The sequence below is a fragment of the Protopterus annectens genome, chromosome 13.part0, assembly GCF_019279795.1.
Source record: "Protopterus annectens isolate FY-2018-M chromosome 13.part0, PAN1.0, whole genome shotgun sequence".
Taxonomy (NCBI): domain Eukaryota; kingdom Metazoa; phylum Chordata; order Ceratodontiformes; family Protopteridae; genus Protopterus; species Protopterus annectens.
The window spans coordinates 846,419,956-846,446,556 of record NC_056747.1 but is presented as its reverse complement, the minus strand read 5'-3'; the positions used below and the strand labels follow the sequence as shown (position 1 = coordinate 846,446,556).

General features: G+C 43.1%; 1 protein-coding gene across 1 annotated transcript in view; it reads right to left on the bottom strand.

Moving 5' to 3' along the window:
* The window catches only part of MYO19 (myosin XIX), a 1,187,636-nt gene that overhangs the window by 283,299 nt on the left and 877,736 nt on the right, over window positions 1-26,601 (bottom strand). Inside the window, exon 15 of the mRNA XM_044054569.1 lies at window positions 16,461-16,590. Coding sequence (XP_043910504.1) covers window positions 16,461-16,590 — 130 coding nt within the window. The remainder of the gene's footprint in view (window positions 1-16,460; window positions 16,591-26,601) is intronic.

The following is a 26,601-nucleotide window of genomic DNA, read 5'->3' as shown; positions in this document are numbered from 1 at the left end:
AACAGTGAAACACAAAACGTTCAGTGAAAAGCAGCCCTGCAAGATGCTTCTAAAGCATCAGAACCACATTGCAAAGTATGTTTACCAACTTGGTCAGCAGAATGCATCAACTCTTGTAAATCCTTGTGTTTAGCACAGTCAGGAATTATCATCATTTTCGGTTTAATTAATCCCATAATACGTTACTTTAACATATGAAACTAGCAATTTAAACCCCTAATGGCCAGAGTAGCAGAGGTGTATACCTTCTTACCCCATCTGTCTAAAGCCCTAGAATCCCTTTCAGAAGGGGTAGGATTGTTGGCAGTAGTAGCCTTAATGCTTTTAGGTCCTTGGGAAATGTTCTCTGGATCCACAGTAGGATTCTTGAAGAGGAATTTGGGAGAGTCAGGTAATCTGTAGTACCGGTCATGTTTCCTGGAAGCTGGGGGCAAAGTGTCTGGAGTAAGGCTGGATTCCAAGAAAACCATCTACAATCTCCAGAACAGGTGGGATTGCTAGAGGCCTGTGCTAAGGCAGGTTTAAGAATTCCCTAAGTCTCTCTTTGGACTGAGAATAGTCCTGGCTTCCCCAGCAGAAATGTTCCCTAAGGGTATGCAAGGTTTCACCAAAAGAGAAATCTTCTGGAAGGGAAGCAGAGGGAATGGAATCCTCTGCATCAGAATCCTCATAAGTAGATGAGGATAAATCCTGGTAGTCAGAAGGAAAAAAGATATCAGATTCCTGATCAGAACAATCAGAAGGAAAATCAGTTCTAGGTCTCTTAGAGGGGGAAGGCTGGCTTCTCCTAATTAAGGTAATAAGGTCTTCAGCCATTCTAATCATTTGTTTTTGAGGCATGTGAGCCTGAGAATGCGCTTTGGTGGTCGGTTTTCTAGGCACAGTGCGAGCTTTAGGCCTGAGGAATTTGGTATTTTTAGATTGAAACAAAGTTGTTGGTTTGATATGAAAATCCGTAGGCCTGAATACACCCTCAGAAGCCGGTGCCTGCACAGTGGCTCTGGACCCATCCAAAGTAGAGACATCTGCGTGTTCCATAGTCGAAGAAGCAACTCGCAGCATACCGGACTCTGAATGGGTCTCAGCAGAGGCCTGGAAATCTGTAGAAGTGGGTATCAGGGGCTGCAAAAGCACCTCATTGAGTACTGGCGACTAACTTAATGAAAGCGTCGTCAGCAGTTTTGGACCTATGCGGTCTGTCTTTATCCTTACGTTTTTTTTCAGATCGGTAGTCAGGTGGCTTAATGAAGCCATTTCTGAGTATGGAGATAGAGACTAAGTATTTAGATACAAAAATAGGCAGACGACAAATAGTTTGGGCATTGAACAAGGCACAAAACAGACAGAGGGACGTCGTGGTCTGGGCCTAAACAGACGACGCAGTAAGAATGAAAGTCTCTATGAGGTATTTGCTTTCCACAAGCAAGACAATTTATTTTTTCTAACCTCGGTTAGAGCAAGCAAAAAGGATCCCAACGGAGTACTTATCTTTTTGAAGACTTCAGGTCTGAAACTCAAAAACAAAAATTTCAGGAGTTGGCCGACCGGCACTTGCGAACTGCTTCTGCTTTGGGCACTGCACAGCAAGAAAGACTGATGTAATGGCATCGACTGCATGTTTTCTACCCCTGACGACAGCATCCGATGCAGAAATCCCAAAGCTCTGGTATTCAGGCCAGCTGACTGCTACCTGCAGGCAGATAACCCAAATGTGATGACTGCAACAGTGAAACACGAAGAACATCTTCTCTGCCCTTGAAACTCACATTCATTGAACAGCACTGAAACCCACACCACATCCAAAGAAAAGGCATCTGGCCAGTGGTGGATAAAGACTACCTTTTGGGCTGTTTTCAAATCATAGGCCCCTTGCACACAAAACAAGAACCATACTTGTGTTCTTTGATACACCCTCCTGACTTTATTAAATTATATTCCTTGTATAATACAGCGTACTTGTTAGACTTAGAGCGTATTTTAAATTTGTTTGAACGTTTTTCCAGTAAGCAATGAAACAAAATGCATGAACCAATAATGACAAAACTGCCCATTTCGGAACATTTCCATCATAAAAGTCTACTTATATATATATATATATATGTATAAATAAATCTTCATGTAAATAGAAAGACAGCAGTGTAAGCTATGGGCATCTTGCACAGCTTCTCAAACTTTTCAATTTCAGTTTTTTTGCTTGACTTACTCGGATTTGTGTTATCAGACCAACTCAGTAGCTGTAAATGCACAACAAAATAAACCAGGCGAACTGCATGTTTTAAGACTTCCAGTTTTTAGCCCAAGTACTGACAGACCCTCTCCTACATTCATCCTGAAGCATCAAAAGTATCACTGTAATCCAGGTGTAGTTAACTGGTCACTCATGCTTCTCTCCACTGTCTGCAGTGGAAAAATGCATTTCATCTTGAATGCTGGAAAATGTACTGTACTTGTTTAAAAATATTTTTCTTATAATGCAGCACAGAACATAATTCTGATTTTCTGTACCTGAATTTGGGTTCATATTTTTTGCCCTTTCCACTGAGGCACAAATGCCCTTGTGCATAACATTTTCTCACTTCTGTTGTATCTGTAGCTACATCCTTGACTTGTTACACCCACCCCTTTAAAAGTACAACACAGTACAGTATCAGCAATGCATCTACATAATGTGGGAGTAGAACCCATAGCCTGCTGCATCAAAAGCAAGTATTTAACCTGTGATGCTATTAACAGTGCAAGCAGACTCTGCATAAGCAACATTAAACTTCTCTTCCCTGAAGCTCTCAGCTCCTTGTAAAATCCACTCGACACTGGACTGTATCTCTCATCTTTGCAGCACAAGAAATCTGGCAAAAGCCAAAATTTATTGGGGGGGGCATAAGCACAAAAAACATGGACTCATTTTAAATATTGCTTGTATAATTTTGGAAAGTTGCAGGAATAAAATGTTGCATTACCGCCATGGGTTTCACTGCCACGTCGTCTTGAACCCAGGACCCTGTGCACTACAGTGAGAGCAACATACCACTATGCCAAATCAGCAGTTTCCTGAAAGATAGGAAGATTGAAACTTAAATGGCTACCATTTAGTGAATTTATTTCTCACTTTTCACCATAGCTCTCAACCTCTTAGCACAAAAAAACTGGATAAACCCAATAATGGGGGAATACAGCCCAAACTTAAGGATAAATTTCAAATACTGATCTTATAAACTTAGAAAATTGCTAGAAAAGGTTTTGTGTTGCCATATATTTTATGAAGAATATGAAGTCTGAAATTCAAATGCTTGTCATTATTTAATGATTTCAATCCATTGATTTGCTATAAAAGTCTAAAAACACACAGATTTTATGAGGAACAGAATAAAAATGAGGCAAAAATCTGAAAAGTTTTTACAAGTGGTGGTGGTGGGTAGGGAATTTAGACTCTTGTTACCTGTACCCAAGATACAGGGTTTGAGCCAGAGTACCTTTAGCCACCAGGTATATTAATCTGGGCCATTTCTCACACACACACACACACACACACACACACACACACACACACACACACACACACACACACACACACACACACCCTAATACGGTCAGCGCAGCATCTGTCCATTCCTGCAAACAGCCTTGTGGCCTGGAAGTTCAACCACCATTAACAGTTAATTGTTCCAGCCATTCTTGCTTGCAGCTACGTTCAACAGCCTTGTGGCTTGGCTGGAGCAGCTGGAAATGCATGCATGTTATATGTTGTTGAGCCCTTGAGTTCAATTCTGACAGGCCGTTTCATGGAGCTGACATCATCGCGCATGTGATGACATCAGCTGAAAGAGTGAAAAAAAGATGTAAAATAAAAAATCCAGGAAATTAAGGGGTGCCACTCTGGAATCATGGCACCCCATTATTTGGGGCTCAAAACAGGTAAAAAAATGAGTAATTCGGTACAGTTGGGAGGTATGTTTTAAGCTATTTCTTGTAATTCACTAATTTCAATAGTAAATAGTCATAAATCATGACACTGTTAATATTTCATACTTATTTATGCACCTTGGATACCTTAACAGGGCTAGGAATCTTACAGCACTTACTGGTAAATATACTGTCTCTTTTCAAAGTGTGTAAACATCTTCAGTTTATAATCCATAAATGTTTATTTTGACTAAACATATATTGCTGTACAAATACCAATGTCACTCTGCAGAGCACCTGCAAAAAGGAGCAATGCAAAGTCCATTACAGTCGTATGTTGTACATCAGTTTTTGCTAATGACGCTTTGTGTTGCACAAGCTTTGGTAAACCATTAACCATGCTGCAAGTCTAAGTAAGCTAGGAAAAAAGTATTTCATTTTCATGCCCTTGTATTTGTCAAAAACTCACTGCAGCTCCCACTTCACCAAATATGCAACGGTTTATCTCCAGTAAAAGTGCAAAAATAGAAAGTTTTGAAAAAACCTCTAAGATAGCCATTGTTCTTCAAAATTATAGGTCCTAGGGAGAAAATGATACACAACTTGCAAATGACTATTAACATGTAAACTTTTAGTAGCTCCTACACCAATATGAAATATGCGCCAAATATAATAGCGTTAGCTGTTAATGAACGTAATACACTTTGAAAACACTCTCTTGTTCCCAGTCATGTGGCACACTGGGCAACAAGTGCCCTTCACCATTCATTTTTGTAGCGGTTAAATTTTTTTATGGAATTGGGTTGCTAGCCCAAAGCACAAACTTGAAAATTCACCTTCTAGATATTGATAACAGATGGTCGGCAACTATAGTTAAAGCTGATCAGTGAATATCAAAACCATGTCCTGCAAAGCATTTTAATACCTATATCGAAGAGAGTGTTAGCAGTGCAGTAAAATGTTCTGCGTAATTCTAAATAACAGCAAACATACACATAATTACAGGCTGTTGATAAAACAGCTTTATTTTACAGATTAACTCCCAAAAATCCTTGTAAACTTACCATTTACACATGCATATATGAGCACAAATTTCAAAAGCTTACACAATGCTGAAAATGTAAATGCTTCTAATTCTGCTGTTGCACACTAGCTTTGGGAGGCTCGTGCTCTCTGATGATGCTGTGGGATATGTTGGCACCTGGCAACAAGCGATATCATCAGCATGTAAATAAGAAAATGAAAAAAAAAAAAAAAAACAAAATAGGGATTGAATGGGGCCACTCAGAATTCGTGGCACCCTATTTCAACCTCAAAAATGGTAAATACCGAGGAATTTGGTATGGTTGAGAGGTATGACTGAGGGAGGGGGGAGAAAACTTGATCCCTATGGAAGATAAGGTCTTGCCTTCCTGTTCACTGTGGGTGACCGCATCTTTTACTGATTGCCCAAACAAGGAAGAACTGTCAAAGGGGGCATTAATGAATGCCTTAGCGGGGTTCACAAACCGCCACAGCCACATCCAGGCATGTCTCCTGAGGGCCATGTCTAAATCAGCCGCTCGAGAGGTTCCTTCTGCAGCGTGGGACATTAACCTCATTGAGGAGTTTGCAATGGAGGACATAGTGGGTAGCTGGGGAGAAATCTTTAACGTCTCCTCCGACAGCGACTGCATCGGAGAGGTACAGATTTCCATAGTCAGATCTCTCTGAACATGTCTGAAGTGTGCCAAGTAATTCAATGCTCTCAGCGTAAAAGTGGCTGAGGCATACACGTGCTTCCCATGCCTGTCCGAAGCCAGAGACTCCTTGTTAGGGAGGGGGGTAAACAGTGGAGCTCTGTTCAGTGAGCTTTTTCTTGGTGGTTACCAACACCACAATAAATATCAACCGGGACACCTTTTCTCCAAAAAGGACAGTCCTTGGGGGGACTAAGATATTTGGCTGCGCATTTGGGAATTGGCCCCATGGTGTCAGGCTCCTTCCAAGCCCAGCAGGCAATAAGGTCAATGAGCTGATCCGCTGGGGGAGGGGGTCACCCAGGATGTAGATTATCCCATCCCAAATATCTTCAGGAACACAGACTCCTCAGAGGAAGGGTGTTGGGAACACCAGCCACCCATTTGCTTCAGAATTTCTAGGATATCCATGAAGGAAATATCAGGTGGAGATTGGGGGGACCCTTCCCCTTCTTCAAAATCAGTGTCCTCTGGCAATGACTTTAAAGGGAAGTCTAGGCCCATCCTCTTGCATTAGCACATCCAAGGAACCTCCTCCACGGGGTACTCAGGAGAGGACTCGAAGACAGGGGGACCTTTTGCTGAAAGGTAGGCTGGAGGCTCTCCGGTAGATGACACTGGATCAGACAGATAGAAGCAAAGCTTTGATCCATAGGGGACTGGGTAGGGCCTGGCAGAAGAGAGACCATGTCTCAAGGTGTAGAGAATGCCCTCTCTATCACCTGAAAGACAGACTATGCCAGAGAATATGCCCCCCCCCCACCCCAGGAGCTGAAGCTGCCAAGTAAGAAAAGAATGAGGTCATCACGGATCAGACACCTCCAGAAGTCACCAGCCCTGAGCTGTCAATGGCAGAGGCCCCCAGAGGAAGGGATGGCTCCAAAAAGTTCAGAGCCAACAGCAGACCCAAGGAACCGGTACTGACATCTCGGATCCAGGACCATTCCGTTTCAAAGAAATTGGAGCCAAGCTAGTCAGGGACATTGCTGGAGTCGAAGAAAGATATTCTGTGCTCTGATGCCAGTTCACTTGAGAGCGTCAGGACCTGCAGCCCTGAAGCCGAAGATAGGATAAGAGGTGATGGCTGCAGTATCGGGGTTGGTATTCTCATGGATCTAACATGGGTCAGAGAAGGCAAGATCCCCAATTGGATCTGGCTTTGAGAAACCTCATTATCATCTGATCCATTTCAGAGTGAGAAAGAGGAATGGGTCGGCCTGATTGGCAACAGGCTGGGCTGGATGGTTGGGACAAGGTGAGGGAGATTTACTCCAATGCGGAGTATGGCTCGGGGACCTCTGATCTAGTTCTATCTGATCCAAAAGTCTGCTTCGGAGATGAGGAGTTGTGGATCTGTATTGTCTCCACAAGTTCTGAATGACTGCTCGGACCCAAAGTCTGAGTGCCTGCAGAGAGGTTGGCTTGGTTGACGCTGGCTCTACTGGATCAGAGGGCACTCTTGGATCTGGAGAGAAGCGAGAACAAGAGGGATCTGAGGACAATGGATTAGACAGCCTCTTGCCCTTCTCGGGAGCAGAACCCAGTGTCCTCAGAGTAACTGAGAGGGCACGCGTCTTCAGGACAGGGTTTTGGGCTCCAGAAGCTGGGAGAAGAGCTCTCAAGATGAGTACTGCACTGGTCAGCGAGGGCACAGGGATTGAAGGCCAAGCAGGTTATTACACAGCATCTCCAAATACCCAGGACCGAGGCAATACACACACCTCTTGTGGGCAATTCAACTGGGGAATCTTCTGCTCACAAGAGGCACACCTCTAAAAACAGAGGGTTCTTGGGCTTGTCAGACATGCTTGAGAGATAGTAGACACAAGCACAACTCACACACACACACTACACACTAGCTAACTACTAACTGAAAGATACGAACAGTAAAAAATACCTTAGAAGGGAGGGAAAGTTAACACTACAGATAAAGAAACCCCTAAACTAACTGGGAGAGAAAAAGGGCTAATAAGACTGCAGAAATAAATGGAAAGTTTTTACTTAGCTGAATGGAGGCTCATAACCACTTCTGTGCTGGAAGGTGGCAAACGATATCTGAAGGTTTGAAGAGTGAGGCATTATGGGAGAGGGAGGAGTTTGAGGCTGGGATCATATGTCTGGAAGAAATGGCCAAGCCGGATCAGAGGACGGATGAGAAGACCCTCTTGTGACGCATAATGAAGTGGACAACATCAGATCTAGCTCCTTCACAAATATTTGTCAAAAACTGGAGAATTGCATAGACTGGGGCAGAGAAAGGGTAAATTTCCTTAAAGCCCAAAGGGAGAACCTTTTCCTTTTGTATTATTTTTGGTGTATTCTTTTTGAGAAGCCAAAATAATGTCATGTACAGGGGAAGAAGGCCTGGACTGTCAAACTATTACTGGAAGTGGAGAAACCATGCTGTTAGTTTGAGGGCATGAATATTATGATATTGCATCTCTGATGAGTGAGAAAGGAGATCTAGAGTTGGCTCCAGTATCCATGGAGAATAATGAAGGTGAGACCGCAGGAAGGGGAACCATACCCTTCAAAGACCAGAAAGGAGTAATAAGGATTACTCAGCTCTTCAGCCAATTGCTTTCTGTAAAAGTTTTGGGACAAAGGGAAGAGGGTAAGCATAAAAGAAACCCGAGGGCCAAGCGTGTAATACAGTGTCTCTTGGTGACTCCCCCTGAGGGGGTATAAGAGCAAAGTACTTGCTGCACTTGTTGCCGAGGGCAGTGGCGAACAGGTCGCAGCAAGGATGACCTCAAAGTCGGAAGATAGCCTCTGCCACAGAATGATTGAGGGACCGCTCATGAGGCACAAGAATGGATGTGCTTAGTTTGTCCGCTAACACGTTAGCTTTTCGCTGGAATGTGGGTCGCAGTTAGAAAGCGGTAGGATGAGATTGCCCATTCGCATACTCTCATGGCCTCTCTGCAAAGGGGGTAAGATCAAATTCCTCCTTGTTTGTTGACGTAGCAGACTACAGACATGTTGCCAGTCTGAATTGAACAGTCTCCAAGGAGAGAGCATCTTGAAATGTCTAAAATGGTAATAGGATTGCTCTCATCTCTAGGACACTGATATGCAACTTGGTGTCTGGGGTGACCACATGCCTTGGACTATTCTTCACAAGAAATGCCCCCACCTTACTCCAGTTGAGAAGCATCCTTGGTCACTGTGGCTATTGGGTTTGGAAGAAAAGGTTTGCCTGGATGAAGATCGTCCGATTGTATTCACCAGTGGATGTGTTTGAAACCGGGGTGAGCTGGACTGGAAAAGATAGGATTGATACAGAATGTACCACTGTACAGCTAGAATCCATTGGAGAACCCTCAAAGAAATGTGCCAAAGGAAGTAGCACTATGGCTGCTGACATGGAACCTAGTGCTTCAAGTACTAACCTTGCTGGAGGAGATGGATGGGTAAGAATTTGAACCTGACTTCTGATAGCTGAAACACAATGAGGTGTTCAAAATGCTGCTTGTGGTGTTGTATCTAGAAGTGAACTAATGAAGTCCAGGCTCGGGACTGCCGTTAGGTTTAATTTAGCATGATTTATTATTATACCCATTGATTTGCAAATCTGGAGCAAATAATCCCTGGCCTGCAGAAGTAGATGCTTGGAAGGAGCAGGAAGGAATCAGTCATCTAGCTACAGAGCACCTGGAATCCTTTCAGTCTCAAATGAGCTGCCACAACTGCCATTCATCTGGTAAACCCCTTAGGGGCTGTGGCGAGTCTAAAGGGCAGAGCTCTGAACTGATAATGACAAACACCCAGCTGAAAGTATAAATGTCTTCTGGATCATCTATTTTGATGTGATACCACACATCCTGAGGATCTATGCAGCCTTGTAAAAAAAGGGTAGGATGGACTGAACCGTGACCATTCAGAACTTTGCTTTCTTTATGTACTGATTCAAATTGCTTAGATCCAAAATAAGTGAGATCCCCTGTCGTCTTTGGCACTAAAAAGAAGCATGAACAAGTTCTGAATCCTATTTGGTCTGGTGGGACCTTTTGGATGACTTTTGTCTAGCAGCTTTTGGATTTCATGTGTTGCTACCTTTCTTTGACTAGGTGGAATGTCAGGAAGAGTCGTCCTTTTGTGAGAAGGAAGAAAAAATGGTATGTAATAACTGCTGGATATTATTCTTAGCACCCAGGTGTCTTGTGTTATACTTGCCCAGGCATCTGCGTGCAAAGACAAATGACCCCCGACTGCCTCCAGAGTTGGACAGCTGGGCAGCACTTCAGGAGCCCTGAAAGGGCCTGTCTGAAAAAAATCTGTGAAGCTCTGATTCAGAGGACCTCCTCTGCCTCTAGTTACATCTACCATTAAAATTTCCTCCACTGCCTCTGGAGGAATTATCCCCACATGAATCTTGGAAAGGTCCCTGAGATTTTCAGAATCTTGGAAAGGTCCCTGAGATTTTCAGAACCATTTCTTACTGCCTGTCTGATTCCTAGAAAAGATTCCTTGAAGCAAAGAAAACTCTATTCCCACAGCAGAGAGAGTCTTTCCATCACATTCATTGCAAGTAAGCATATCTTTCACTAATGGCCCTAACAAGAAAGTGATATTGAATGGCGTGTCAATAAAGGAAGTCTTAAAAGGCTCCACAAAAGTTGCACAGCTACATCCAGGCAAGTCTGCTTTGGGCAATGCTTGAACCAGCTGCTTGTGAGGTACCCAAAGTTGTGTGAGAGATTAACCTCATCAGAGCTTTTGATATGGAAAACAGAATGGCTAGTTGTGAGGATTCTCTTTTGAAGTCCTCAGCAGACAAGGACTCTAGTATCTGAAAGCTCTTTGGTCAAACCTCTCTGAAGCGTAGTAAAGTATGCCAGGTAGTTTAGTGACCTCAGGGCAAAGACTGTAGAGGCAAAGACTCTCTCCAAATCTGTCCAGTGCTCTAGACTCCCTGTTTGGCAGATGAACAGAAGCGCTCTTTTCTGCTAGCTCGCTCTTAGGGGCTGCCACCACCAGGACAGCATCGACTGGAGTCCTTTGCTCTAGTGGGGTCTGTCTGCTGGCAGGGCTAAAAATGTATCATTTCCAAACCCGACGGGAAACCAAATCAATAAAGTTCATCCATCGGGGGGGGGGGGGGGGGGTAACCCAAGACAAATGGACCAGAATCAAAAGCCTTCAAAAATGCAGATTCTTCTGAAGGGTTTTGGAAAGACCACCTTTTTGTTTTAGTATCTCTAAAATATCTCCAAAAGAGATCATCTGGTAGTGACCTGGGGGGACCCCCTTCCATCAAAATCTGTATCCTCCATGAGAGGCTCCATGGGGGAGTCACTGTCTCCTTTCGCACATTTTTTTTCAGTGCACCTCCTCCATGGGGTGTTCAGATGAGGTGTTAGAAGAGAGGGGAAGTTCCTCCACTGCAATTGGTTGGAAACTCATTGGAACTGGCTGTCCATGTGGAATACGCCTGACCAACTCAGAGCTTGGAACTGATGAGAGAAAAGGGATAGGATTCTGAAACATGAGAAGGCGGTTCTCTTTGGAGAGAAAAAGCTCCTTCCACCACCTCAAAAGCAGATGGACCCCGAGAGGCTTCGACCCACCTTCTCAGTCAAAACTTCCAACAAAAGTAGGTCTAGACCACTCCCTGATCCATACCTTGAGGGTGGAAATGGATCCAAACTGCCCAGGGCCAAATTTCTGAGGGGAAGGGATGGCTCCAACAAAATCAGAGCTGACCCTATCCCCTTGGATCAGACACCAACACTTCAGCTCCAAGACCCATTCTGATCAGAGGGTATCGGAGCAGACCTAGTAAAGGAAGCAGCTGGAGTGGAGGAAGAAGCCTTCCTCAGATCCGACACCTGACCTCTTGGGGATTTTGGATCCTGGCACTCCAAAACCCCTGGATGGATCGGAGAAGGAGACAAGATGCTTTTTTTAAGTGGTAAGCATACTCATGGATCAGACAGGGGACAAAGCTGGTAAGACTCCTATCTGGATCTGAGCTCCGAGAGGTTTTTCAGATCATCTTATCCATATCTGCTTCCAATAATTTTCTGGAGGACCTAGAGGAAGTAGTGGATGGGGGTTTTAAATGCTTCTTTGGAGTATGAAGCAATTGAAGGCAGGGTGGGTGAAACTGGCTTAATGGTAAATTCTGGAGTTGCACTACTATAAGTACCACCCAGCTTTGGATCCAAGGACCTAGGACCCAAGGGAGTTACTGTAGGACTTATGGTAATAACAGATGGAGCCAAAACCTTAAGATCTGATGACGTTTGAAATTATGGTGTTGGATATGAAATTTTCCTAGTTTTCTAAAACGGCTCAGATGAAGACATGGGGCACTTCAGAGATGAGCATTTTCAGTGCTCCAGAGGAGCAGGCAGACTAGTTTTGGAGGAGGTTTGAGCCCCTGAAGAAGATTAAGGGTAGAAGTCCCCTTAGAATTAGTTTATTACATCTATCTACCCAGGCTCTTCAGTTAATGGTGGAGCAGATCTTACAAAGTGTCCCGTCCCAAGACAGTACCTACAACCATGTGGGCATGTGAGTTTGAGATTTTATGCCCACAAGAAATGCATTTCTTAAAGCCTGTTGGTTTGCCGAACATGTCAGTATCAGACAAAGAAAAACAAATGGCAATAATAAAACTACAAGCAAAGTTTTTTTTTTTTTTTTTTTTTTAAGGCAAGGAAAGGAAATACCCTGTAGTGAAAAGGGTAGTCTGGAATACCAGCAATAGTAAACATGAATTAGTATAACAGTACGAAAAAAGAAAAAAAAAAAAAGAGTGGGAAAATCCTAACTACCAGTGAGAAACTACGAGGGAGGATAAATAAAACTAATTAAACACAAATTTAAAGTTAAACCCAGGTCAGATAACTCCCAAAGTATCTCTAATAAACTCAATAGTGGAACCAGAGTATGTTTGCAATGGTGACAAACGAGATCAGAGGCAATGGGGATGGAATAGGGCATTATAGGTAGTGAGGAGCTCTAGAGCTGGATCCAAAGTCTGAAATATTCAGTCAACTCTGATCCGAACCCATACAATGGGGAAGAATGAAAAGGACATCAGATCAGTGGAGATTTCTTTTCATTTTTGAAGAGGGAATTTGGGAAAATGTTATGATATAACCTCTAGAAATAATTCTCTGCACCCATGAAACTTTTATGATGGATGCTCAGGCATTTGGGTGCAGAGACAAATGCCCTCCGGAATGCCTCCAGAGGGCAACAGTCAGGCTACCTTTCAGGAGTGCAGGTAGGGTTTGTTTGAATCCCAGAAACCCTGGTTCTGTGGCCCACCTCTTTCACAAGGGAGGCATCTTCCATTAGGGTTCTCCCCTCTGCCTCTGGTAGAACCATCTCCTTGAGTCTTGGAAAAGACCCTGTGGCTTGTGGAACCACATCTTTCAAACTTCAGTGATTCAGAGAAAAGGGCCTTTGAGGAGTAGAAAAACAGATCCTCGTGGCAGATGAGGTCTTTTCCTCTTGCTCACTTCGAGAGCATTTCTTTCACCTTTGGGCCAAACGAAGAAGATCTATCAAATGCAGCACTGAAGGAAGAGTTGAAGGGCTTCACAAAAATCACATAGGCGCATCCAGGCACGTCTCCCAGTGGCTATGCCCAAACCTGCTGCCCATTAGGTACCTTCTGCAGAGTGGGATATCAACCTCATGTGCATGTTAGCTACTGACTGAAGGGTGGCCAGTTGTGAAGAGATTTTATTTTGGTCCTCCACAGATATGGACCCCGAAAGAGATTTGAAAAACTCCTTAGTCAAATCTCATTGCAGTCTCATGAAATGTTTCAAGTAATTCAATGATCACACAATAAAGGTTGCTGAAGCATAAGTGACCTTAGCGAATCTGTCCAAGGCCCTAGACTCCCTGTTAGGTGGAAGGACAGATGAGCTCTGCAAGCCCGTTCTTAGCAGCTGCTGCCACAACCATGGTATCCACCGGTACCCATTGCTCCAGTCTGATCTGTCATTTGGGGGGGGGGGGGGCTAAAATTTTATTTGGGCACTTGGGAATGGGCTCCACAGTACCCAGTTCTTCCAAGCCTGTCGTGAGACGAAATCTGTAAGTTCATCAGCCAAAGGGATATCACCCATGATGTAGTTAGGCCAGAACCAAAAGCATCCAGAAACACAGACACCTCTTGGGACAGGGTGTCGAATGACCAGCCACCATTTTGCTTTAGGCATTCAAGTACATCTCCAAAAGATATGTCCTCAGGTAGAGATCTGGGGGACCCTCCATTGAAATTGGTGTCCTCAGTGAGAAATTCATGAGGGGAATCTAATTGTCATTTTACACGCTCTTCTTAGGGACATTATCACTGGATGGTACTGGAAGTGACAGGGGAGTTCTGAGGGACTAACTGCATACATGAACAGGTTGGCTGTCCCAGTTTGATAGAAGAACGAGGCTCAGAGCTAAGACCTGTAGGTGGTAAAGATATGTGATCAGAGAGGCAGGATTATCCTTTCTCTAGGTAAAGAAAAAGCCCTCTCCACAATCTCAAACACAGAGGGCCTAGAGGGGACTGCAGCTGGGAGCACGGAACTGAAGACTCCTGCACTGATGACCCCTGAATCCCTTGAGGCCCTCTAGAAGATGGAGTCAGACCTGAGCTGTTCAGCACTGAAGCACCAAAGGGCAAGAATGGCTCTGATAACTGCAAAGTTGATACCAGTCTCCTGGATCTGGTGCCAAAGCTTTGGCTCAATGAGTCCTGCTCCAAAAGATTCGGATCTGGACAGCTCAGGAAGTGGAGTCAAACAGCAACATGTCTTTGGATCAGATGAGGGCAATCCCAGGGATCCTGGATCCAAGGGCTCAGAAACCACATGCTGGATCAGAGGAAGAGAAATTAAGAGGATTGATAATGAGCAGAACCATGGATCCAGTGGGAGATGGAGATGGAATTATCCCCATCTGGATCTGAGTGCTGAGGAACTTCCTCATCATGCTAGCCACTTCAGCCTTGGGCAAGCTCCTGTTGGACCTCAACAAAGAGCTACTAGATGGCAGCCTGGAGTGCTTACATGGAAACTCCTGTAGAAAAGGAGAAGGCAATTGAGTAGATATCTGATCCAGTGAGTATCAAGGAGACTGTATCAGAGAAGATTTCACTTTCAAGGTAGTAGAATCTGTGGGAGTCTGATCAGACTTTGAAATTTTGGATAGTGGTGCTCAGAATGGAGCCAAAGTATTTGATGGATAGAGAGACCTTTTCCTACCCCCCATCTTTGGGAGCCAAATCAAGATTTCCTTTGTCCAATTTCTTGGAGGGAGTTTTGAGCCCCAGTAGAAATGCAAGGATAGGAGGAAGAAGAAAGTAGGCCCTGTAAAACTAATTTGTTTCTTCTGTCAGTAAGTGCTCTGGCATTGAAGCCAGCACAAATGGAACATTTAAATTCCAAGTGACTAGTGTCCAAGCAATAGATACATGCTCTGTGGTAATCTGAATTGGGAATGTTGTGCTCACGGGAAATGCATTGTTTGAATCCAGTTGGCTTGTCTGCCATAATAAGAGACAACAAAGCTCTTAAGTCAACAAAAAATAACTGAAAGAAAAGTTAGAATGTATTTATGTATTTTTTAAACACAGTAGATTACCAACAATGGTATCAAGTACCACCCTGTAATGGGTAGAAAGGAAAAAAGCAAGAGAAGGAAAGCAGAGCTACAAACAATGGTACAAGAAAATACCAAAGGTTTGGTAGAAGGGAAAAAGAGAAGAACCTATTACAAAAAAACAAAAAAAAAAAATCCAAAATTAAGGGAGGGAAAGTAAAGAAGCATAAAGGATCGTCCTACTGAAAATTAAAAGGAGAAAACGTACTGTTTTGTAGAAAAAAATACCTAATAGCTTGACAAAGTGGATCCATGTCTGTAGCAATATGGCAGCAAACAAGATACGAGGTGTGTTAGGCCGTCAGGGCATTATGGGTAAAGGGAGGAGCTCAACAGTTGGATCCAAAGATCTGGAAGAAGTGGCCAAGTTAGATTAGAAACCCGGCCGTTGAGGAATGAATGACAATGAATTTCAAATCTACTTTTATGTTAAACTATGATACACAGCAGTGTAAGGAAATAACTAATGAGGGAAAGCACTGTTTTCCCTGCTGTGCATTCAGTGGCACAGATGAGTGTGGGATGACTAAAGACAAAAGTGCAAACACGAAGTACTGCAGAATGAATATGGAGCGTTTCCCTCTCATTGGGAAGGACAGTACTCCAGCAATGAATATCCCCAAAAAGAACCAAGATTTCCTACATGTGACAATATTCTATATCTATAGCAGCAATATGACACTGACCAGACAAGTCCACAGTACAGCAGCACATTTCCAGCCCTCCAAAAATATATTTTGGAAAGCAGAATCTTTCACAGAATCATAACAATGATATTTAGAGTACCATTTTAGTACATTATATAACAGATCCAAAGCAGGGCGGCCACGGTGGTGCAGCGGTTAGCATTGCCGCCTCACAGCAAGAGGTTCTCTAGTTCGATCCTTGGCTGGGGTGCCTTCTGTGCGGAGTCTGCATGTCCTCCCTGTGGCCGTGTGGGCTTCCTCCCACATTACAAAGACAGGTTTGTAGGTAGATTGGATTGGACCTAGGTGTGAGTGCGTGCATGTGTGTGCCTTCTGTGGAAGGTTGGGCGCCGGGCTGGCAACTCGACACCGTAAAACTCCACTGCCAATCATGAGCGGACAGATGATCCGCTGTGGCGACCCGTAACTGGAAAAAGCCGAAAGATACAACAGATCTAAAGCAAAAATAAGTCAATTACTATAAAATAAGATAAAAATTCTCTCACATAAGTACCTGCTTGGATGATCACAGCAGCATTGCTTTGCTTTTTTAGCTTTTGGCTTTTGTACCTCTTCCAGCAATACTGAATAGCATATGCTGCCCGAGTAAATCTCCTCCTCCTGACAGACTCAAGGAACTCCAACTATATTGCGCAAAAAAAAAAAAAAAGTGACTTTAAAGCAGATGTGCTTACCAGTTTGACAAAATTCAGTAAATACTTTTGAGAAAGCTAACTATGGGTCAGTTACAAAGATGCTTCAGGCAAATGTAGAGCCCATCCATTACTATAAACATTTATATCACCAATATATCATTAACTATTTATTTAAGCAGTATGCATCTTCCAGCAGGTCATATAAATGGGAATAATTACCAAAAAAAGGCATAGGCACTCTGCAAATGCTCATGACCAAAATAAAAACAAACTTAACAGGTACATAGAGCAAGCTAGCACAGCCAGTAATATCAAATAAGATGAAGTCTTATATGTTTAAAAACATTAGTGTTGAGGTCATGCCGAATAATACATACCAGGAAGTGGCCTGTTCTTTTTAAAGGAAGCAAAACAAACACACGTGAAGAATTTTTCCAAACTTGACACAAGTATGCAGATACTGCCTATTATACAGCTAGGACAAGGGAGTAGACACCACCTTCCCCCCCCCCCCATTTTTTGTTGATTTGTCCCTTGAAGAATTGTTGCGTTATGGCAACTATTAGCAAGAGTTCCACAGGTCAGTACTGACAGGTCAGCTTATTTTACTTTGAGATGCATTTGAATGTAATATTTTAGTGAATGTCTCCACATGATTTCTTGTCTTAAGTTCTAGGTTGGATAATGGGGGCCCACATGGGTCTGGGACTTAAGGTGGTCACTGGTGTGGCCCTTGAATGGCCAGCACTGAGGCTGGCTTTGGTAACTTGGATTCTTAAGTATCAGTGTCTGGCCTTTTATCTTTTATGGGGAGCATTTTATTTTAGTATTCCAGTACTGTTATTTTCTTCTTGTAATGGAGTTATAATAGATTTCTTCAAAATGTGTATATACATTATGTCAGTATGTAATACTCAGCAATATAATTTTCAAAGCAATATGTTGCCACTAATGTTGCTTATTTTAGAATTATCTTCACAGGGAAGCCACTGAAAATGGAACTTAAAACCTGAACAGTCTCGGTTAACAAATACAAAATTGCTTTGTTTTCCTAGGGAGGCTAAGGTTTTGTTAGGATTACTGTAGTGGTAGGATATTTTCTACATTTACATACCTATACAAAATACTTTTATTCATATGCATGTATAAGATTTTGCAATGTACATTTGTGTACGCTTGTCTGCATATTTGTTTATTTGCTGTTATTTATGGTTGCATGTGCATTTTATGCTTGTTTATGTGTGCTTTAGTTTGTGCGCGTTATTCTGTACTGTATTTGTGTTATCAGTTTGTTTCATGATTTGTGGTAATCAATTGTTTCTTGTGTGTAAGTTTTGCTTGTATTTATTGTTTACATTGTGGTTTATATTGGTTTTGTACTGTTGAGTTTTTACTGTTGTGTGCATTTTTTTGTTGGGAATAGATGTATTGTGCTTTGTCCTATTTTTTGCGTTGCTGGTGGGGGCAGATTCTGAGTGAGTGTTTTTGGAGGATGCTTTTATTTAATTTCTGCTTGAACATTTTATTTCCAAGTACTGTGAGGAAAATGGTAAAACTTTGTTGTCCTTCTAAAGAAGGATACATGAAAAATTAACTGGCTGTATCAAATCAAAATGTGCAAAAATAAATTAAAATACGGGTAAAGAAAGCTGCACCTGCCTTTTCGGTAAAATGAAGTATGTACAAGAAAATGTGCAACTGCATTTGCCACTATGAAAGTGGAGTACAGATTAAAAGTAAAAACTAAACCTTGCCCCACAAATGTGTGCACTGGTGCAAGGCTTACTGCTTGAAGATATTGGTTATGTCACAAGATAATGCCTTATTGGTCAGTAGTTTCTTTGGACTTTGCCCCCTCCCCCTCTTCCCCAGATGTATGCACCTGGTGAAAAGGCAACTTTTAAAGCTCAAACTAATTCCACAAAAAAAAATCTCTGGTGTCTTATAAATTGAGGCACCGACTGTTAATTCAAAAAGTTCAAAGGTTACTGCTGAAAGATACTACTGCAGAGAGCTCAAACCACACACTGCTGTTCATTATGACCACGATCATTGAGTTTGAGCCAGCAAAGACACATTATATGTTTAGCTAGAAACAAAAATGTCTAGTTTAGAGATTAGACAACTGTTTTCTACACATTAAATGTCTGAATGTTTTATTTTCAATTCCTTATCCAATTTGCTGGCAGCCTGCAGTGTCTTGTTTTGTTCCAGCTGCTGCTTTTGTGACTCTCCTTGCCTGTATAGGCAGCTCTGTGTTGGCTTGTTTCTTCCCTTTTCCAAGCCCTGAAATTTTACTAACTAATGAACTACTTAAGCATTAAATGTGGTTAACTTTAAAACTAGTTAAGTTCTTTTCTCATATTTCCAAACTTTCTTCCTCCTATCAATCTCAGTCTACTACCTTCCTCACACACCTTTGTAGATCACATACTCATAATACACTTAAATCTCTTCTTTCACCTCAATAAGTCAATACAGTTTTATTAACCTGTTCCTACATAACTTTCAAACTTACAGGTATTTTTTCACCCACAGCAGCTGTACTGCCTTCTCAGCCTATTCTGTTCTCCCTCGCTAAACTCAGGCTCATTCCACTCCCCTAGCCCATTCCCACCTCCCCCCACTTCATCTAAACTTGACATTCTATTTCCCCGAGACAAAGTCTGGTACCACAGAAAAGTAACTCGCTACAGCCTTGCAGTTCAAAAAATAAGCTGGTTTAATAGTACTTTAAAAAGCATAAATGCATTTAAAATCACAGCGTTTTCGTCTTATTCAGTCAGATTTCATCAGATACATAAAGCTTCAGTTAAAAACCACACCTATATATACCACTAAATGTTCCACCAATTAAAACCACAACCAATACAAATTCTCAGTCTTCCTGATTAATTAAAACTAAAGTGTGACTTACAAAGTGCCTTGTGAATTAAAAGTACTTAAATGAATTACACATTGCAAAAGCATAAAGAACATCTAAAAGGTAACAGTATAAAATAGTGACGGCACAAAAAATATTTCACAGCTTAAAATATTTAACTAAATCATCTTCTTTCGGCTGTTCCCGTTAGGGGTCGCCACAGCGGATCACCTGTTTCCCATTTCTTCCTGTCCTCTACATCTTGCTCTGTCACACCAACCACCTGCATGTGCTCTCTCACCACATCTATAAACCTTATCCTAGGCCTTCCTCTTTTCCTGTTACCTGGTAGCTTCATCCTTCGCATCTTTTTCCCAATATACTCAGCATCCCTCCTCAGCACATGTCCAAATCAATGTAATCTTGCCTCTCTGGCTTTGTCTCCAAACATTCCAACCTGGGCTGACCCTCTAATATACTTATTCCTAATCCTGTCAACCCTCGTCACACCCAGTGCAAATCTTAACATCTTTAACTCTGCCAGATCCAGCTCAAACTCCTGCCTTTTTGTCATTGCCACTGTCTCCAACCCGTATAACATAGCTGGTCTCACTACCCTCTTGTAGACCTTCCCTTTCACTCTTACAGGTGCTCGTCTGTCACAAATCACTCCTGACACATCTCCACCCACTCCATCCTGCCTGCACTCTCTTCTTCACCTCTCTTCCATACTCACCGTTACTCTGAACTATTGACCCCAAGTATTTAAAACTCCTTCACCTTCGCCACCTCTACTCCTTGCATCCTCATTTAACTAAATAAAATGCTTAATTCTGTTAAAATTCACTAGTTAATGGAGTGCATGCTAAAACATTAAAATGTATTTACTCCCTCTAGTTGTTCTTTTGTAAAATGACATTTAATGTGAATGAACAAAAACAATTTCTTCTTTCAAAGCTTGGCAGCTTTCAGTTTTAGTAAGGGGGCTATAGAGGTATAATCATTGAGTCCTGGTGGCTTCCAAAATCAGTTGCCACCATAGCTCCCTATATTCAGTCTTTTCCTACCATGCACTCCATTAACTAGTGAATTTTAACAGAATTAAACATTTTATTCAGTTAAATATGTTAAGCTGTGAAATATTTCTTTTGTGCTGTCATCATTTTATACTGTAACCTTTCAGATGTTCTTTATGCTTTTGCAATGTGTAATTCATTTAAGTACTTTTAATGCACAAGGCACTTTGTAAGTTCACACTTTAGTTTTAATCAGGAAGACTGAGAATTTTTATTGGTTGTGGTTTTAATTGGTGGAACATTTTGAGGTATATATAGGTGTGGTTTTAATTGAAGCTTTATGCATCTGATCAAGTCTGAATAAGACAAAAACGCTGCGATTTTAAATGCATTTATGCTTTTTAAACTATTAAACCAGCTTTTTTTTTTTTTTTTTTTTTAAAACTACAAGGCTGTACCGAGTTCCTTTTCTGTGGTACCTGACTGTCTTGGTTTAAAGTTTATCTGCTGGGTGCCAGTTTGAATTTCTTGGAGTCATTCTATTTCCGGCCCCTACAACAAAGCAACCAATCAAATTCAAGGAGGCATCCAACTAGCCTAACTCCTCAACTTGCAAACATATCTTAGGTCCATCTCACTTCTCCCAACCTAATCCAACAAAAATAGTATTCAACTCCCCCCCAGCTAACTCCATCTTCCCCCAACTTTAATATGCTGCTACTTCTGTCTATTCTCACAATTATACTAAGCATACTCACTATTGCCAAATGCTGTCTTGCCCCCTTCCCTCATCAGTATTTTCTCCAACTCTACACTCCTAATCAAACACCTACTCAAGTGCAAAACTGCACACAGTCTCTACCCATTAGGAACTCGGACCCTCTTCAGTTACAGCTACATCAAAGAATGACCAGACCCATATAGCAATATCAACAAATATAAGAATATTGTACAAATTCTGCCAACACACTTCCACTCTGTGAAAACACCCAGCCAAACCATGGACCATCCCTTCAAACCAACCATACTCCATTTATCTCATCAGCTCCCTCCATAAACACAACCTACTAATTCTAACCACAACCTACTAAACGCACATAAACCTCAGAAGAACCTACTACAAAATGCCAGATCTCCATGCATGCACTACAGCACACAACCCAGACATTCTAATCACTGAAATTTGGCTAAAACTAATGCTAAAGATGACAAAATCCTTCCTTCAGGATACAACATAAATGGTACATTACATAAAGGTGGAAAAATTGCAATACTTTTTAAAAACACACTAATCATCACTAGATACTCGCACAGTCACCCCAACTATCCAAACAAAGAAAAAAGTTATGTAGTCACCATAACGTTCCATGTTTGTAGTCCATCTCGCCCTTCATTTTTGCATATGGGTTTGGAGTCGATCCTCAGCTCCAACTTGGCCTATTACAAAGCTCAAAGTCTTCTAGTTGGCTTGTGGCTAGGTAGGTATCCCATAGTGCACCGGTACAATCCCCAGATCTTGTTTGCTGCTAAACTATAGAAAGAACTAAGTCTATCCAGAAAGAACAATAATGAAAGGTCTCCACCCTATTTTTGGTAATATTATCCTGACTCCAGATCCTGACAGGATGGGGGTAGGTAGGTTCATAAGAATGAAGGGCGAGATGGACTACAAACATGGAATGTTATGGTGAGTACATAACTTCTTTATGTTCTGTAGTCCTATCTCGTCTTCATTATTACATATGGGACAGCGTCCCTAGCACCTTATTCTTGGGTGGCTCACGGAAAAATACTCCTGAGTACCATGGAACCAAAGGAGGCTCTACCCACAGAGGTCAGATCCAATTTGTAATGAGTAATAAAGGTATGAGGGGTAACCCAGGTTGCTGCTGCACAAATATTGTCAATTGGAACTCTGGCTTGGAAGGCAGCAGAGACTGGGATCATGTAGAATGAGCCTTAATCTTGAACAGTAGTGTCTTTCCATTACAAGAATAAATGAAGGAAATACAGCTCAAAATCCAATTTGAGAGGGTCACTTTGGAAACTGGGAGACCTAGTCTGGAATCGGAGAATTATATGAACAATTGGTCTGACTTTCTAAGTTCCTTAGTCCTGTGAAGATAGAACTGTAGTTGTCTGTGAACATCCAGCTGATGAAATTTGTATTCTGCTGCATTGGAATGGTTAGGGAAAAACACAGACAATATATATAGTTTGATTCAAGTTATTATGAGAGCAAACTTTAGGGATAACAGATGGATTTGTGTGAAGAGAAACTTGTCTGTAGAAAACAAAATAATGGGGCTTGATAGACAGTGCTTGTAACTCTGATACTCGCCTAGCAGTAGTGATGGCTACTAAAAACAAAGTCTTCCAAGACAGAAATTTCGGTGGATACGAATGAGCAGGTTCAAAGGGCAGAAAAGTTATTTTGGACAGGACAAAGTTCAGATCCCATGAAGCTACGAAGCTACCAGTTTCTGAAAAGGGGGTCTCAGCAAAGTAGCACCTTTAAGGAAGGTTTTTGTGTGACCTAAGGTTAGACTCATGTTGACCCAAATGAAAATTAGTTATCGCTGCCAAATGGACCCCAATTGTGGCAGCAGCAGATCCCTGATGGAAAAGTTCAGACAAAAATTCTAAAACCACTGGGATGGATACAGTGCAAGGATCAACATTCCTTTCTTCAGCCCAAATGGAAAACCTTCTCCATTTGCTAGTGTATAACTTTCTAGTAGAAGGTTTATGTGGGGATGTGAGAATGTGGGTCACAGCAGGTGAAAAATCATGAAGCCTGACTAGGGATGGAATTGGAGCAGCCACTCTGTCAAGTTGAGGGTGTGGAGGCTGGGATGCCGAGAGCCTGACATATGAGTCAAGAAGTCTGGCACTAGGTCCTGAGTCCATGGATCGTCTAGTAGATGACGCCCGGGAACCAAATCTGATGAGGCCAGTAAGGAGTGATGAGAATCATTTTTCTTCCCAACAGCTTCGCTTTCTGAATCACCTCGGATATGAGAGGAAAAGGAGGGAAAGCATAAAGGAGACCTAGGGGCCAATCGTGAACCAATGCGTCTCTGGTTGACTCCCCCAGAGGGGGGGGGATGAGGGAAAAGTAGCTGCTGCATTTAGAGTTGATTGGACTGGCAAAAAGATCGCAGCAAGGCGGTCCCCATTTGTGGAAAATCTGTTCCACTATTTCCTGCTTCAGAGACCACTCGAGAGGCATCAATATTGCCCGGCTGAGTTAGTCGGCTATCAAGTTTTGGTTGTCCCTTGGATGTGCATTGCCAGTAGAAAGTGCTGGGAAGATATCACCCACTTCCAAACACGAATCACCTCCCGACAAAGGGGGTAAGATTTGGTTCCACCTTGTTTGTTGAGGTACCATACCACAGACATGTCTGACTGGATTGCTATCGTCCCAAGAGAAAGAAGGTCATGAAGTGCTTGCAACACTAGAAGCACCACCCCCATCTCTAGGACACTGATATGCAGGTGAGCCTCGTGATCTTGCCATGTGCCGTGGACAGTCCTGCCTAGATAATGTCCCCCCACCCTATCTATCTGTGAGGCATCCATGGTCACAGTAGCAACAGGTTGGCGAGGAAGGAATGGAGTGCCTGTCAGTTGGTCCAGTTGGATCCACAAACTGAGATCCTTTTTGCAAAGACTCTGTTAAAATTATGTGGTGAGCTAGAGGCAGTTGTTGAAAGGACCACTGGGACGATAGAAGCCATTGAAGAATTCACATATGTAATCTTGCGAGAGGGACTAGCATTATGGTGGAGGCCATGGTCCCCAAGAGTTTCAGCACTGCTTTTGCCTGGACTTTTTGCAGAGGAAGTAGATGGAGAACTTGTTGTGTGAGGTTCTGTGCTTTTTCTGCAGGAAGACGAGCTAACATGGCAACTGTATTTCTGCACCTATAAAGTCACAAATTGAGAGGGCGATAAGGCAGACTTTTCCCACTTTATAGTAATCCTCAACTACGAACAAAGTTGGACAGTGGAATCTCTGGTTTGAAGGAGTAGATGCCTGGTGGAAGCAGTCAGGAGCCAGTCGCCCAGGTACGGAAACACTTGCAATCCCAGACGTCTCAGGTGAGCTGTCACTACTGCCATACATTTGGTGAACACCCTGGGGGCTGTGGTGAGACCAAAGGGCAGAGCGCGAAACTGGTAGTGACTGGCTCCCAGCCGGAAGCGTAGGTGGCTCGACGCTCTGTCCGTTTTTATATGGTAGTACGCATCTTGGAGGCCTATTGAGCACATCCAACTGTCTTTCCCTAACAGAGGGAGTAGAGACTGCAGTGTCAACATCTGGAACTTAGCCTTCTTTACGGATTAGTTTAGTCTACGGAGGTCCAAGATGGGCCTCCAGTCCCCTGTACGTTTTGGCACTAAAAAGAATCTGGAGTAAGTTTCGAATCCTACCAGGTCTGCAGGGACGTTTTGGATGACTCTGTTTGTGAGCAACTTTTTCCACTTCTACAGTTGCTTGATCCCTGTGACTGGGTAGAACATCCGGGATTTTCTTGGGAACATGAGGTGAAAGAGAAAAGGGTATGGAGTAACCTCTGGTGACAATTCTTTGTACCTATTTGTCTTGGGTGATGGTTAGCCAGGCTTCTGGATACAAAGAAATACGACCCCCGACTGGCTACAGAGAAGCACAGCCGGGCCCCACATCAAGAGCGCTGATATGGACGGCCTCAAAACGAATCACAGCCTCCTTTGTTTTGCGGGCCACCCCTGCCTCTGGGGCGATGCCTACCATCTGTGCCTCCTTCTCTGCCTCTAAAGGAGGGGATTACCCTGTGCACCCTGGGAAAATCTCTGGGACTTCTTGAACCACATCTTACCGCTTCTCTGACCCTTAGGATATGGTCTAGAGGGGGTGGTAAAACGTACTCCCTCGGCAGTGTGTGTTTTCTCTTCTTGCTTGCTTGCACCTGGTGAGTGTGTCTTTTACCTTCGGTCCAAACAACGAAGAAACGTCAAAGGGGGCATTGGTAAAGGTAGATGAACGGCTCTGCAAAATTACACAAGCGCATCCAGGAGCGTCTCCTGAGGGAAATTCCTGAACCTGCTACCCTGCTCGCTCCGTCGGCTGCATAAGAAATCAGCCTCATGGAGGTGTTAATGATGGAATTTAAGGTGGACAACTGAGTAGACACCTTTTCAGGGACTCCTTCAGTAGATGTAACTTGTAGAGTATCTCCCAACTCCTTAAGAAGATCTCTCTGAAGCCTCACAAAATGTGTTAAATAGTTCAGCGAGCAGAGTGTGAATGCAGTTGACGAAAAGATACGCTTCCCATATCTGTCCATCGTTCGAGACTCCTTATTCAGCAGATGAAGTCTCTGCTAGCTTTTTCTTAGTGACTGCTGGCACCACCATGTCATCTACAGACAAGTCCTTGGACAAGAATTCCTTCTCTTTGGGAGCAGACAAATTTATTGGGTCTCCTAGGAACTGGCTCCACGGCATCAGGAGTCTCCCACACCTTCCGACTAACAAGGTCTAAAAGTTCATCAAAAGGTGGAGACACCCAAGAGGCCGAGACCCAAAAGCCTTCAGGTACACTGACTCCTCAGAAGGAGTAAACAGTGGGCCAGCCTCCACACTGCTTAAGGATCTCTAAGATGCCTGCAAAGGAGACATCATCAAAGGACGACTTGGGAGATCCTTCTGACTCCTTGAGATCAGTGTTGGAGGTAATGGACTCATCCTGGGAGTCTACATGCTTCCCCTAACATGTCCTCTCTGTGGGGGGCTCCTCAGAAGGATATTCTGGGGAGGTCTCAGAAGACTGGGGGCCCCCTAACCGGGGGCTCCTGAGGCTACAGGTCTCTGCTGTCGAGAGAGAGAGTAGGTGTTGAGACAGAGGTCGGTGCCCGAGGGGGAAGAGTGTCAGTACCCTTGAGTGGAGCTGATGAGGGAGACAGCACACTTATTATCTCGAAGGCAGATCTCTCTGGCTCCAAAGTTCTCCTCAGCTCTGAGGAGACAGAGGAAGTCATCGGCTCCAGAGCCATTGGCTCCAAGATGGATGTAGGGTCCAAGCTCACCCTAGCAGACACACCGAGAGGGAGACTCGGAATAGAGGAGGTTT